This window comes from Ammospiza nelsoni, chromosome 1 (genome assembly GCF_027579445.1).
Source record: "Ammospiza nelsoni isolate bAmmNel1 chromosome 1, bAmmNel1.pri, whole genome shotgun sequence".
Classification (NCBI taxonomy): domain Eukaryota; kingdom Metazoa; phylum Chordata; class Aves; order Passeriformes; family Passerellidae; genus Ammospiza; species Ammospiza nelsoni.
In genome coordinates, this window is record NC_080633.1 from 46,180,236 (window position 1) to 46,194,839 (window position 14,604).

General features: G+C 40.0%; 1 protein-coding gene across 5 annotated transcripts in view; it reads right to left on the bottom strand.

Annotated features, from left to right (window-relative positions):
- ZDHHC3 (zinc finger DHHC-type palmitoyltransferase 3) overlaps nt 1-14,604 on the bottom strand; it is a 33,902-nt gene that overhangs the window by 5,875 nt on the left and 13,423 nt on the right. For 4 of the 5 annotated variants that reach the window (XM_059493774.1, XM_059493767.1, XM_059493783.1 and 1 more), the window contains exons 3-6: nt 13,321-13,445; nt 10,068-10,164; nt 8,120-8,201; nt 6,253-6,383 (exon numbers count right to left, since the gene is read on the bottom strand). In XM_059493774.1, the coding sequence (XP_059349757.1) occupies nt 6,253-6,383; nt 8,120-8,201; nt 10,068-10,164; nt 13,321-13,445 (435 nt within the window). Of the gene's footprint in view, nt 1-1,910; nt 3,574-6,252; nt 6,384-8,119; nt 8,202-10,067; nt 10,165-13,320; nt 13,446-14,604 lie in introns of those variants that run through there. The other variant, XM_059493791.1, reaches the window with a different exon arrangement.

The window sequence follows — 14,604 nt, forward strand, 5'->3', positions numbered from 1 at the left end:
GGGAATACAAATTTGGAACATTTCTGAGCAGCAACCCCTCATTCCCTTCCCCCAAAAAACACAGCTCACCTGCTCCTATCAGCATCTGCCAACCAAGGCAAGGTCAGGCTGAGGTTATGCTAATGCCAATTAGGGAGTAGTTCATCAGAACAGCCAGGGGCATACTTTCTCTCTCCCAGCCTGACCTCACTAATCCCCTCACAGTATGTATTCAAAATAAACAGAAGTTTTATAATTGTATCTTGATCTAATTTTGGCTGCTGGCCACATGGTCAGTAGGGCATGAGGTTATGCCTTAAAAAGAATCTAAGGGAGAGGGAAGGAATGCACAGCTGTTGAAGACATTTAACTACTATTTAATTAAACTTTTTAATAAGAAATATACTTACATAAATCTCTCACCATTGTTTTACAAAGTGAGAATTTTGTGTATTGAATTAAACCAACACCTCTTTCTCTTTCCCATCATGCAGCTATTCCACTTAATAAAAAAAAATGCTTAGAAAGCATCATCTTTCCCCCTGTTTCAAATTACATAATTTTTAACCAATACTGAAAAGACATACACTGAGAAATATAAGATACTGGACATTCCTCTTTAAGTAACAGGCACAACATTGCAAACATGGGGAAAGTTAGAAAAGTTGACCTGTGACCACTGTGATGCTGTAGAATAACACCCATTTCTTCAATTACTGCCCTTGGTATCTGCTCCTGCCCAGTGCCAGAGGATGGTGGGCTGCATGGTCTGACCCAGAAGCAATCTGCAGGACAGCTCTTGAATGTTAGAAGAAATGCATTAACTTCTTTCAATGCACTTTTAAGATGTGAAAGGAAAGAGCAAACCAAAAAGACAAGCACTGAGACAAATTGATGGCTAAGGAGAAGACACAGGAAGCATTGCCATTAGAAAATCATGATTAAGGCAGAAGTTCTCTTACAGCAGTTCCTTCCCACATTTCTGCATGGAGCACTACTTAGTTTTTTAAAACAGAAGTGCTCTGATTTTGTCCTTTCTCTTGGCCACACTAAAACAGAACCAGCACCTGAAATCATAGTCCTGACCAGGAAAATACTTTCCATCAGCAAACCAGTAAGTCTGCCTTTCTCATACTAATACTGCCTTACTTTTAGTACCATTCCAATTGCATCAAACAAAGTCATACAGCACAAGAAAATCTGAAGGCCCAGGTTATCACCACACACAGGACAGGTACCAGTGGCATTTCTGCGATGGTACCTCATTTAAAAGACAAAATACAGAGTTTGACTGAAAATCTAAGTACTACAGAATGCTGTTTAACAATCTGCATTTGGTTTGAAACAAGAAAAACTCAGTAGTTACATGTTTTTCCACAATGGTCAAAAGGCCAAAACAATGTAATTAATCTTCCTCCAGAACACATAGTTAATAAGAGTAATTAAAATAAGTCCAAACTGGAATGTAGAATTTGTAATCAAAAGAATTTTGAAGCAGTGAACTGCAGAGAGATGCATTCATTAGTTAATTGCCTAGGTGACTAAAGCCTCTCCCTTCAATATATTCTGATTTTGCATCAAGGCAGCTTTAGGGCCAGATTCTCTGCCAGTTCAAACTGTCACCTGCACAGGTCTCACTGGCTGGACTGACCACGGCCCAAGACCCAGCTTAAGGATTAAGGGAGCGTTCTCTGAGAAACACCATCACATACTCAAACCAGAGTTACAGCCTCTCCCAGCTGCTGAAATAAACCACTGATTAACAGATCAGTATATTACCAATTAACTCACTTTTCAACTTAGAAGTTGTACACATAAGTTAATTAACTTTTATATGCTTCTGCCTGCTTGCATACAGAAGCGAAAGTTCAGAAAACCATTACAGATTTTTCCCAAGATTTGGAACAAAGAAAGAAAGAAAGAACAGCAAACAAGTTTTTGGAAAAGTTTTATTGCATTTGTTTTCCATATGGAAGCATTAACAGATTGAAAAGATGCAGCATTCACATTACTTCCAAAATGAGACATCCATTAAATTTCTCCTTCCCTGATCTCCCTCCCTTCCCCCGTGGCTTTGAAGCAGTCTAAGCAGGTCAGTTTCCAAAAAATATTTTAAACCAAGGAAAGAAAAGATTCCTTGGAAGTCACAGATGCAGCTGATTTGTGTATTTCCTCTGTTTGCAATTCATTTAATGAGCCCATGGGAGTTGTGAATCAAAAATATAAATAAAATTCCTGCCTGAACACAAGATGTTGTAATTAACATTAACAGTTGGGATTATTAATGGTTTAATAACTCTACCCATTTTTGGAATGCAGTCTGTCCCTCCCACTTTTCATCACCACACAGTTCATAACAGCATGCAGGCTCCTTACCATAAGTATTTCCCAATTTCAAACCCTTACACATATATGTGCGTGTGCTTACACACATCCACACATATGCATAAACAGGAGAAAAGATTTACAAAGCTCTAAACCAGGGCAAAGCTAACAATATAGATCAACCACCCTGGAACATTTACACATCCCATCAATATTAGTCTTTATAGTAACCTGGGCATTCATGTCAGTTTTTCACGTTAACACTGTTTAGCAGGCATTGCTCTAACAAGTCATTTACCAAGACAAACACACATCAAAAAACATGATTCTGCTATTCTAAACACTTGAAAATTAGCTTTCTTTCTTTCCTGGAAGTGTAAGGCATGTAATAACCCAGTCTTCTAAATCTGCCACAGTTATCCTACAGGGGCAACAATTTCCTGCACACAAGGGAGGGAACAGATAAAATAATGCCAGAAAGATGGAATCAGTTCTGTGGCTGGAAGGAAAAAGGAGGGTGGAGTGAGAATTGGTTTGGCAACTTTGAAGTACTTTAACTGTTTGTGACCACCAGGTCAACTGGCTCACTTGCTGTGCTGCCTTCTGGTCTTGCACCTTTTGGTACGTGAAGTATCTGCTTCCCTGTTCAAGTTCACTTATGAAAGAGCAATGTGCTCCTTCAGGAAGTCCAAAGGTGTCTGCGTAGGGCTGTTGGCACTCACAGGTCATCCACAGAGCTCATCACAGTCAGGAGACAGCATGAGAATTTACTCAGAAGAGGTGGGCCATAACAGAGAAGAGAGGATTCCCTTCACATTAGTTATGCCATACAGAAAGCAAAGAGAAACAAATGCCAGTAAAGTTAATGTGATAAAAAAGAAAGGAAAAAAAAGAAAAGGGGGAAAAAAAAAAAAGCAGCAGTTTCAGCCAGAGATATAGAATTATCTAAAATGGTGGAACACAGGGCTTTTTTTTCCTCTGCAATTATCAGCCACTTAATAGACATAAAAAAAGTTCATTTTGCTTTTTGTTTTAAACATTCATGGAAAATTTGTAACAGTAGTGCTGTAATATGTTTCTATTTTAGTGGAAATGCTGGTCAGGAATTCCTCAGACCACATATTGGTATGGGTCTGCTTTTCCTTGGTCTGGTGTTGCGAATGGGCTAAGCCATGCTATAGAGAACGGATGGCCAAATACTGCTTTCATGTTCATCCATTTTGTTTTTTTAGCCCATCTTCTCTCTTCCTTTTTCAACTGTTCTATTCCCTGAAAACAGAAATATGACATTTTCAGTCAAATACTCAGGTTTTGTAGCTCTGGATTCGGGGAAAGGTCTCCTCTCAGTTACCCCTCGTCCAAAGGACAGAGTAAGAAAATACAAATGCATCTGTACTGCCTTTCCTTTTCTTCTCTCTGTTTTATATTAAAAATACTAAAGCTAGAAACTGTTCCTTGGAAATAAAATTGCTTCCATTCTCTTCAGACCTACATACTTCAGAACCATTTTAAGATCTGCCATCCAATTGCCTCTGATGTCAATAAAAAAAACCCCCACCACTTAAAACCAAAAAAAAGTATGTGCTTTAATGGCTGAATGCATTATGTGCTAACCAGATGGAAAAGTTTTAGAAGAAACCATTACAAGCTTGCAGACAAAAAAATAAAAAAAAAAGGGACCAAAAACCCCACAAACCCAAAGATAATCTCTGTAATGCTCTCAGATTCACCAAGCAAGTTCAGGAAGTGCCCATGGCTCAGTGTAGCTGAGTCTACCTGGTGCCTCTTCATGTGTCATTAGAATCATTGCTAAAACATGCATGGGCTGACAGCAGGGAGAGAGGGTTAAATAAGATACTGATTTGAAGAAATCATTGGCATTGTTTAGTAAAGGTTAGAGGCAGAAAAAAAATAAGCCATCAAGCAATCAGCTGAAACATTCACTAGTTAAACATTAAAAAGAAAATAAAAACCCATATTGTGTCTGAAGCCCAGGAAGTGAATTTGGTCTTTCAGGAAAGCCATTTATGCTTGCTATAGAAGCCCAATGAGTAAGAGCAGTCACTGGAGAGCATCACTCTCCCATGGGCAGCAGCAGCAGCTGGCAGATCACCCAGTTCCTTGACTCTGCATCTTCTGCAAGGCAAGGTTCCTCCTGACCGGCATGTGTCTGCCACGCTACGCAGTAATGCACTGCCATACATCTGTGTGCCTCAAATCACTGACGCTGGGAGCTCTGGTGACACAACATGGGCAGCTGCAGGAGCTGTGCTAATCCCTAGTAATGTCACCTCCAGAGACAGCAGCAAAATGCCAGGGTTCTGGGTCCCTTCAGGCAGAGAGGAACCATCCTGGCAGGAGAACATACTCAAATTGAGGAATGAAGTCTCCCAGTGACTGGAAGAGAAAGGTGAAAAAAGGGCAACATACAGCCCTGTCTCTAAAATGCAAATTAGAACACTGCAAGAGAGCACACCAAGAAGCACTTCACCTGGAAATATTCCTCTGCTCCAAACAGATTGCTTGCATACAGCTAGTTCAATGCTAGCAAACGAACAATGAGACATTCCATAGAGCAGAATCCTTACTGGTACATATTAAAAAAACACCCAAAAGTAAAAACCCACAACCCAATGGGGGAGACCATACTTCATTCCTTTATTTTAGAATGTGGCATTGTTCCTTTAACAACTATGAGTCCCCAGAACTGCACTGGAAGGGAAAATCTGGGGGCTTATTTGGGTGCCCAGCTGTAGGAAGCAGTTTCTAAAAATTCTTGACAGGTTCCAAAGATAGCGAAATTCAAATGATGATTTCACAGGCAGCATTGCTAATTCACACACTTAGTGCTGAACACAAGCTCAGCAGGATCTGTACGACTCTGTACTTCTTCCTGGGGCTCTCCCCATCAGAAAGCACAGTGAAGTCTTCCTCTCAACACACACAGGTGGAACATCAGCCTCTTGCAGAAGCCAAGCATTAAGGAAAGCACTGCAAACAAAGGCTCAGAACAATGGGCTTGTACAGCATATAATGCCAGTCACAGCTCTCTGACAGCAGCAGAAACATCTACTCCAGCTTCAACTGGCCATGGGCAAACAAGGGGAAAGAAACCTAAAGAAGGCAGGGGAGGAAAGAAGAGCTGCCCCTCTTTTAAGACTATCACTTCTCTCCAGCCACTCTGGTTAATTCAAATACCTGAGCATGCTTGGTGAAGAGTGCAAGTATTCACAAGTGTGGGAATACCCCCAGGAGTCACCAGCTCCATCTTTCCAGAAGTGGGCCAATACACGGATTTAGGACTGGAATATTACTATATAATCTCTACTACGCCATCTTCAAATCAGAGATGGCTTGGTGGATTTGCAGCAGACTGTATCCAGCAGTTTCCATGAGCCTACTCCACTCCCTTTTCTTTTTCCTTCTGGCTTCTGGCAGGAGTTTTTGAACTGCTGAACAGGTAGCTAAGGCTGGAAAATCTTCTAGCCTAAAAGGTGTGCGTGCGTGTGGGTGTGTGTGTGTGGGTGTGTGTGTTCCTCCCCCAACTTCTCATCTTGGCTTTCCAGCCTTTCCAGCACATAAATCTGTGAATAGTGACAACCAGGACACACAGCTGAATTTCAGACAATACTGATGTAAAAGCACTTCATTAAAGGAGAAAGGTTCTCCAATCCACAGGGGCAAATATTCTCTACGGAGAAACCCCAGCTACCTATGCCTACCTCATGGGAGCTATGTCAACACGGCACCCCAGCCAATGCACAGGGTACCCTGTGTCCCACAGGAACCCCAGAGAGCACCATCCAGCACTGTGCCAGCTCAGCTTTATTACACTGGATCTCTCCTCAGTGGGTACATGGGTCTCCCTGTGCCATGAGGCAAAACCTTGTAGCCCTGTAGTCACTGTTTCTACAAATGGTGAGAGACAGGAGAGAGTGAGACACCCACCGTTTCATCAGTGCAGATGGAGTGTACTTGGGTCCCAAACATAACTGAGGTGAAGATGAGAAATAGGAGAGCTTCAAAACACAAGAGGATGAGTAGAATCACTGTAGTTGGTGGAGAGAAGGAACTACATTCTGTGAAGACAAAACAATGGAGTTGGAAGGGTAGACACCAAGTAATGCAGCTGCTGCAAAACACCCACTAAGCCACGAATTTCCTATACCCAAACTATCAATTAATTATATGAACAACATTCCCAGAAAGATACACAGAGAAGCTCTGACATTCAACCATAAAATGATCACTCCCTCAAATTTCAAAAGAAGTGAAAAAGCTCACCAAAACCCCTGCAACACTTCAAGATTGCGACTTTCTTTTCCACTTTGGTGTTTCCCCAGCACACCAACTATGATGCCATTCTCCTCCATTTCACCTGGAGGTTCTCTCTTAAATCTTAGACTTAACAGATCCTCCAAAGTGATAAGTCCATAAAAAATCTCAAGCTGGCAGTCAGGACATGTGCATATGTAGCACCAACCAGGTGGTGCTTCCTTTCGTAACTGTTCTAAGCCGTAACTAAAAGAAGGTCAGATTAAACCAAGTTCCTATTCTTCCTCATACTCAATAGTGCAATCTCAAGCAAGAACTGAAAAGAGAAACCCAAGAAGGTAATTAGAAAGGAGGAGCAGAAGAAAGTAATGTTATAGGGTCAAAGTCATAGTTGAGTGCTGTAAGTGCCAGAACATGTCCAGATTTTTCCAAAATCTAAGACTCTCACCAAAAGCCTGCATTTTTCTAATGAGATCTTAGGCTTAAACAGATAATCAGGAACTAACACAATCTGCACAAACACAAGGCAGCTGGAACAGCACATCCATCTCTCCTAACAGCTTTGTTCTGCCACCTAAACCTGTGACAGGTAGGGAAGTGCTTTCCCCACAGGAACAGGCTCTGAGAAAGGACGTAAAGGAAATATCTTTTAATGTATTCTTCCTTTACAGCCCTGGCCACTGCAGTCAAATGCAGATGTTCTCAGCGACTGCCGGCAGCTGTTTTACAAAGTTTTAAAGTGCAGAACAACCTTTTCAAATCCAATTCACATGTGTATCCTCTGCAGCACTATGATCTAAAACCAGTCATGATATTGAGACTACTACTGAAATTCCAAGGGAAAAAACCCTCCTCCTTTTCAAAAAAATCTCACAGGCAGTACATACATGTGCACACACGTTCTTTGATACCTTGCTGTTCAACTCAGCATTACATTGAGTGTTTCCCATACCCATTTGTGGTTTTAGGAACATACATAGACTGACTTTGTGAAAATGTACTCACTGACTACTTCAGAGTGAATGCTGAAGTTTTTGGTTTCACTTTTTTGAGCTGTTTGGGCTCTGGTTTTGGTTTGCTGGGTTTATGTTTTTCTGAGGAAAAGAATTGTTTGTTCTTGTAAGGGTGGATTTTTGGATAAGAGCAGCATGTTTTCCTGGCAGTCTTGCAGGAATGATTCACAGTACCCTTTTTAAAAAAGCATACACATTCTTCTTATCTTTTGCTAGCATTCAGGAAATAAGTGCTGTGTTCATGTCAACAGTAGGTTATTGCACACATACTCCTTAGGTGTCTTTACATATCAGCTTTTTCCTAGGCACTATCAGGTGTAAGTTAAAAGAGGACTTTTCAGGACAGAGATTCCAGCAGCTCAAAAAGAATTATGAAGTCCCGGGAACGATCATTAAAAAGACCAAAAAAAAATAGAGATAGCATAGCAGAACGTTGATAGCATTCTTCTGAAATAAGCCAACTGCATTCTAAGTTCCTATTCAAAGGATAATCTGTTATTTTAATAAGGTATTTTGTTTATACTCACTTGTCCAGTCTTCTTCAAAGCAGTACAAGAAGTGAAATCCCACCATGATTAGGGCATGCAGGGAAATCAGTGCTATATACATCTGAAAAATAAAGGACATAATACAGGAACCAAGTGAGTTCAAAGACCAAAATGCTTTATCTTCCCAACACTTTATTTAAAAGCATAGTGTTAAGAGCTCAAAATAAAACCAAACCACAAAACAACTCCAAAAACCATCAGGCTCTCCCATCTCCCCTGAAAAAGCATCATGAATCTGGCAAATGCCACAATTACACAGACTCCTTCTCTCCTTATGAGCTCTGAGCAATCGAGGTAGATGCTGAATCCAAACCCAGCCTCCTGTGTCCCAGAGTGGCCTTCCACACAGCTCACTGCCCTTACCTCAGATCAGCACTGCATGACTTTCAGAGAACAGTAACACTGATCAAGGTACCCTGTTGTCCAAGCCTACATCTTTGCTCTTGACAGCACTACAGTTTCCCAGAGAAACAACAGCCATTTTCTTTTAACCAGGAAACGCACTTTGTTTTCCAGTATGAGGTTCAGAAATATTTCTTTTAAGAAGTACTTTCTCTGAGGCAGACAGTGGCATAGAAAGTTTCTTTCAGGCTTCGTACTTATTAATTTTTGGCTTAAACCAGGCCTTAGCTTTGTAATAAAAACTGTATGTAACAAAAAGTTAGAATAAAAGCTACATGCAATGTTACACCTAGACTACAATTTACTAAGACAGGGGTAAAAAAATTACTCTACTAAACCTACAAATTCTGACAAAGATAAGCATACAGCAGAAGTGAGAGAGATTTTGTAACAAGAAACACCTCTGGAAGCAGTAAAAGGCAATAGGGGAGAATTCTGGTTTTCCTTGCAAGTTGAGCATGCTGCTGTTCTGTCACTTCCTTATGTGTCAAAAAGAATATCCAAGAATAAAACCAGCAACCCTTATTTTGTTTCTCTCAACAAGATTAAGTCTTAAATACAGTTTACTAGAAAGTGGATATCAAGTTCTAATAGTAACTGAAACCCTTTTGGGAGGACTAGAACACCTAGCTCACTTCTCAAAATTAAAAAAACCATTTGCTCATAGGAAAGAAATAGAATTCATTCTGTTCTGTAATCCACATCCTTGCAAACCCCACCACAGAACACTAGGCCTGTCATTTAACTGAAAATCTCCTCCTTTCTGCTTGGTAATATAAGAACATACTTCCTCAAACCTACAGATGTCTCAAAAGATTTATTAATAAAACAGAGCATCACTGAGACTCAGCCTTGTAATGTTCACACTACTCCCACGGGATATTTGCAGTTCACTTTGATGAAACACTTTTCAAACCTTCCAGAAATATCCACTGTTCAAGTTTGTACTCCTGTTTTCTTACTCATGATGCTACAGATATAGTACAAAAAGTCAAGCACCTCCGTGGTTTTCAAGTATACAAAAATAAACCACTTGCAATTAAAAGGTGGATAATTCTTAACCAAGGGGGTGCAGACTTCCCACTCCTTCTTTGAGATGTGGCAACAGCTCTTATTATATGATCCCACACAGACACTTGTACAACTATAATGTTTAGGAACCCTATATATGGCCTAGGATCCTACCAGCCAGTGTTTGATGTAGAAGGATGGCCCCTCCCTCAAAGAGCTCAGCACCACAATACACTACTCACATTACAAAATGGGTGCTGAGCAACCACCAATACAAACCTCAAAAACCCCTGACAAATGCTTCCTGTGATGCCTCTTCCTGTTGCTGTGGATGGATGGTGGGGAGGGAGGTGTTTCCTAATAAGTGAAACAGAAGCCTGCAGCAGGTCCCCATAAAGTTCTTCCAAAAGACAAGGGAAGAGAACACCAGCCCTGGGAGCTGCTTCACAGACTCTGCACTACATTTCAGCACTTCCCATTGGACAACCTCAAGCATCACTTGTGAAATACTTACTGTAAACAGTACAAAGTACTTCTGGTTATTCTCTCCCACACAGTTATTGACCCACGGGCAGTGATGGTCCATTTTCCGGATGCACCTCTTGCAAACACTGAAAGAACACAGGTCTTCATTAACAGCATTTTTCATTCCAAGAACACAGGATTTTACAGGGGTTTGGGGGACAAAGAATTTCAGCTAAAGAACCAAAGGTGGAATCTGAGCATAAAAGAATTTACTTGCCACCATATTTATATTTGTGGTTTGCTTACTTGACTAAGCCTGTTCAAAATGAATCATACAATACCAAACCACCATTGCAAAAATTAATGCCACACATCAATGGTTCTTTCCAAAATATGGTTTGAACAATACATTCAGACAGATGGGAAAAAAAAATCTGTGGTTTTTTTTTAGTTTTAATCTATTTGACCTGTAAAAACGTCCACAGATTAAAACTAAACATAAATCACTAATATACAAAAGGTAGTAATGAATAAAGATAGTTCTCAGAGTTGCTAACAACAGACTCAGGTTTATTTGCCAACATTTGCTGGTAGCAGGAACTTGCAATCAAATAAGGCATTAGGAAAGATTCTTGACATCAAGCAGAAAATAGCTGTGGCAGTCAGTCAGGAAGATGGTACCACAATAGACATTCAAGGTGAAATTAGATGTTAAAGTACTTCACAAAACCAGACTAATGAAATCAAATTCTTGCCAACGTGCAAATTGTGGCTGGAAGTCAAATAATTAAAACATTATTACTTTATATATTACTGTGAATATCATTCTCTTGCTTAGTCAGTGACTGCTCCAACACACATAATAAAGCAAGTCTTTTTCTCTGCTGCTTTCTCATATGATAGGAGACGAAAGCCAGTCAGTCTCCTGATACCACATTGTACAAATAAGCACAGAAATCAAAAATGAAAAAACACAAAACCCCAAAGCAAACAAACAATAGACCAGAAAGGAAAGAGCCATTCCAGAACAATTCTGGCAGCAATTAAACAGAAAAGACTAAGCGCTCTGCTAATTTTATTTTTCTTCTTATAACAAAAAGCATCTTGACCTGAATATAAATAATAAACTTCAACACCCAAACACTTAAAGGAAACCCAAACAAAAACATAAATATGTTCTTATCAGCATGTATGATAAATAATAGAAAATCTCTGTCAGAACAGCCTTTCACTCACTTTAATTGGTGGAAAGGGATAATCCCCAAGGATATGGGCTATGCCTGAAAAACAAATGAGTTGCTATAGGCTTGATCCTAAATGAAAGTCCAGGCAAGCACATCAGGAGCTCCTTCTCCTCAGGCAAACATGGGTGCCCTACTATCTGTCAGCCCCATGTCCAGTGGGAAACAAGAAAAAGCCACCTTTTGCCAGAACAAGCAGTTTAAAATTATTTGGAGCTACATGGGGTCTAAAATCAGCAGGCACAGTAAAAGCAACTTATCTGCCAGCTAATATACTTTGTAAGACAAATATCTCTCATTGTGATTAAAAAAAAGGAAGGGGTAAGGTGAGGAAGATGGTGAAGGAGGAGGATGCCTCCCTGTGTGCAGGTGTGCACACACTTCCCTTGGGCTCTGGGAGAGGGGACTACCCAAGCAACCCTCCAAGTGCTCCTACTTCCCCAGAGGGACAACCTGAAGCAGCCCCGTCACAGATGTGAAAGAGGCAGGAGAGGAGACTGGGAGGGGAGTTTTATTCCATGTACATGTACCAAAAACAGTTGGATGACAGGCAGAACAGGAAGCTAGCTGGTGGAAAAGGAAACACAGAAACCACAACTAAACACTACAGGGAGCAGGGATTGCCCATAGTCAGACACTTCCCCCATTCAACCACCCAGCTTCCAAATGCTGGCAGGGCTAGTTTAGTGGGCACAAGAGACTCACTAAATAGCACATCCATCAAAAACACCCTGGTCCCTCTGGCATACAGCTAGCAGGATCTCCTGCTGATGCATACACTCAACCTTAAAGTCTAATAAATCTCCGAGGCCACAAAAGAAAAACTGTCTGCCTGAAGATTCTCAATAGCATCAGTGGTGAGTGGATCACCTTCCCAAATCTTAATGTCTAAAACCTTATCTTAAAGGACAGAAAAAAGGACCACAGTGACAAGGTTTCGTCTTTAGCCAGAGTCCTTTTCATTTACCTACACTGTGAGTCATCATCAAGACAGCATTTTAGATGTGAAGTTTCATTCATAATTGAAAAGCTGTCAGAGGGGATTTTACAGTAGCATTAATAAGTGATTGGCATGACCACATTGCTCCTGCTGAACAACCGACTCCCGATTTTCATTAAAATTTAAAAAATAAGGAAAAACAACAAAAAATAAAAACATCTGCAAACTGAAGCTCTGAAAACAAATATGAAAAAAGCAAACAGCAGGACAAGTTTGCTCAGCTCATTAGCACATATTTCCCTCCCCACAAGACCACTGCATTAATCAGCACTAGCCCAGGTGTGAGCTCTCTCTGTATGTATTGGTTTTTGAGTAGGTAAGGAAGTGACACCAGTGCAAACTTATTAACTACTTACTGGAAAGCAGGTTCGCTTGCTTTAAAAGCAGAAGAGAATTTTAGGAAGTAGTTATTTTTTTGCTCACTGCCTTTAGTACTAAAAAGCTCACTACCAGTTACTGTCTTCCGGGAAGTTTATCCTACCAGAAAAAGAAAGGACATGACAGATCAGTAGGCATACTGATCTATCACACAGCACAAAAACAAAGTCACAGCACTCAATGGAAATGTGGAAGTCTGAACTCTTAAAAATACATATACAGTTACCTGGACTTCAGTTTTAACTTAAATATCACTTCTAAACAGAATACACAGTTTGACAAATGGGTTTGTGAATAAAAACAAAAATGGAAAAGACACTGACCCTTTGGGAGACGCTTTATGGATTTCTATGCATTTTGGTATAGAATGTCTCTTTTCAAGTCATGTTTACATGAAAATTTATGGAATGTCAGTTAGAAGTCTGGAACCAAGGCAGCACTCAAAAATTGCAAGTGTTTCTCACTTTGCACGAAGTAGCCCTGGCCTCCTATATATGAAAATTTGTCAGAAAAGGAATGAGATTTCTTGTGAGAAGCTTAAATGTGTCTGGTGCTATTGGCAACAGAATTTGCATGCCAATCCCTCAACTGACCCACTCCAGTGTCAGACTGCAATAACAAGGTACACTGGTGAATAATTCTTGAGGTGTTGATGAGACAGCCCTCCTCAGAACAGACTTTACCTGCAGTGATGTGCTCTGTCGGGTTTGATGCTACAACACTTTGGGCACTTGTAAACCACCTGTCCTGGCTTTAGCTGTAAACTCTCGATGAACTCTTTTGTGGCATTACCTTTGGGTACAGCACCCTGCAGGGAAAAAAAACAAACCAGGAGATTAACTTGTGCACTTTATGGCTGCTAAGAACAACAGGATGACTTAAAACTAAGGGAGGGGCAGAAAGAAAAAGAAATAAAAGTTTCCCTAAGATCAACAGAACAGAGTTTTAAGAACAGCAAGGAGATTCAGAAAAGAAATTTAAATGTGGTCTTAATATATGGAACCACATACTTACATATAATTTTGGTGGGACTTTTGTTGTTTTTTTTTTTAAACATCAATTAAATTCCACTTAAGCAATTAGTCTTTTGTAGTCCTACAGTAACCTTAAAATATTTAAGAATCCTCATCCCTCTTTTCACATCAACAAATGTATCATGTCAGTGTTTCCTAACACACAGAAAACTGCAGATGTTCTATGCCAGTAGAAGCAGCTTCTTCGGAAGTATTATTGTGTACATTAAGAGCTGCTGGTAAATAACTCATGTATTTATAGTTATGCTTTTATTGTGTATTTGCTATTTGAATTGGGGGTTAACATTCAAACAGTGAACACTACGAATTGTCACACCTGAATGAGACCAGGTAAAAAATTCTTAGCTGTGCAATTTCCACTTCAAAGTATATCTTTAAATACATAACATATTGCTGCTACAGGAGCCCAAGTTCATGAGTTTACAGTATTTATAGGGACAAAAACTTGCTTACAAAAAAAAAAACCCCAAAAAACCAACAAAACAACAAACAAACCAAAGAAACTCCCCCTGCTAAAAAAAAAAAAAAAAAGAGCACCATGAAAGATGGTGTATAAAAACACTGCTAGTAGATTGGCACAATTTACTTCTGTGAATTTAAGGCTTTTTAAATTGAAATAAAAACAGAGATGCAATATTTCAACAGATTTCTGATGGAAGAGTCTCCTAACAATACATCTATACAACTTGCTAACAGCAATAAACAGGAGTGATACATGAGTGAGAGAACTGCACATTAAACCAGTAGTATGAGACTTTTTAAAGCAATCTTTGGGGGCATTTACCCACAAAACCTCCCCAACAGGCCTGACTAATTTAAAAATTACCAAAACCAATTTCCACAAAATTGCTACAACTCATGTTCTCTCTCTTCAGTATGCAGCATAGCTCAAACTTTAGGAATGTTTTTAGCAAGGATCCACTGGAAGAAGTT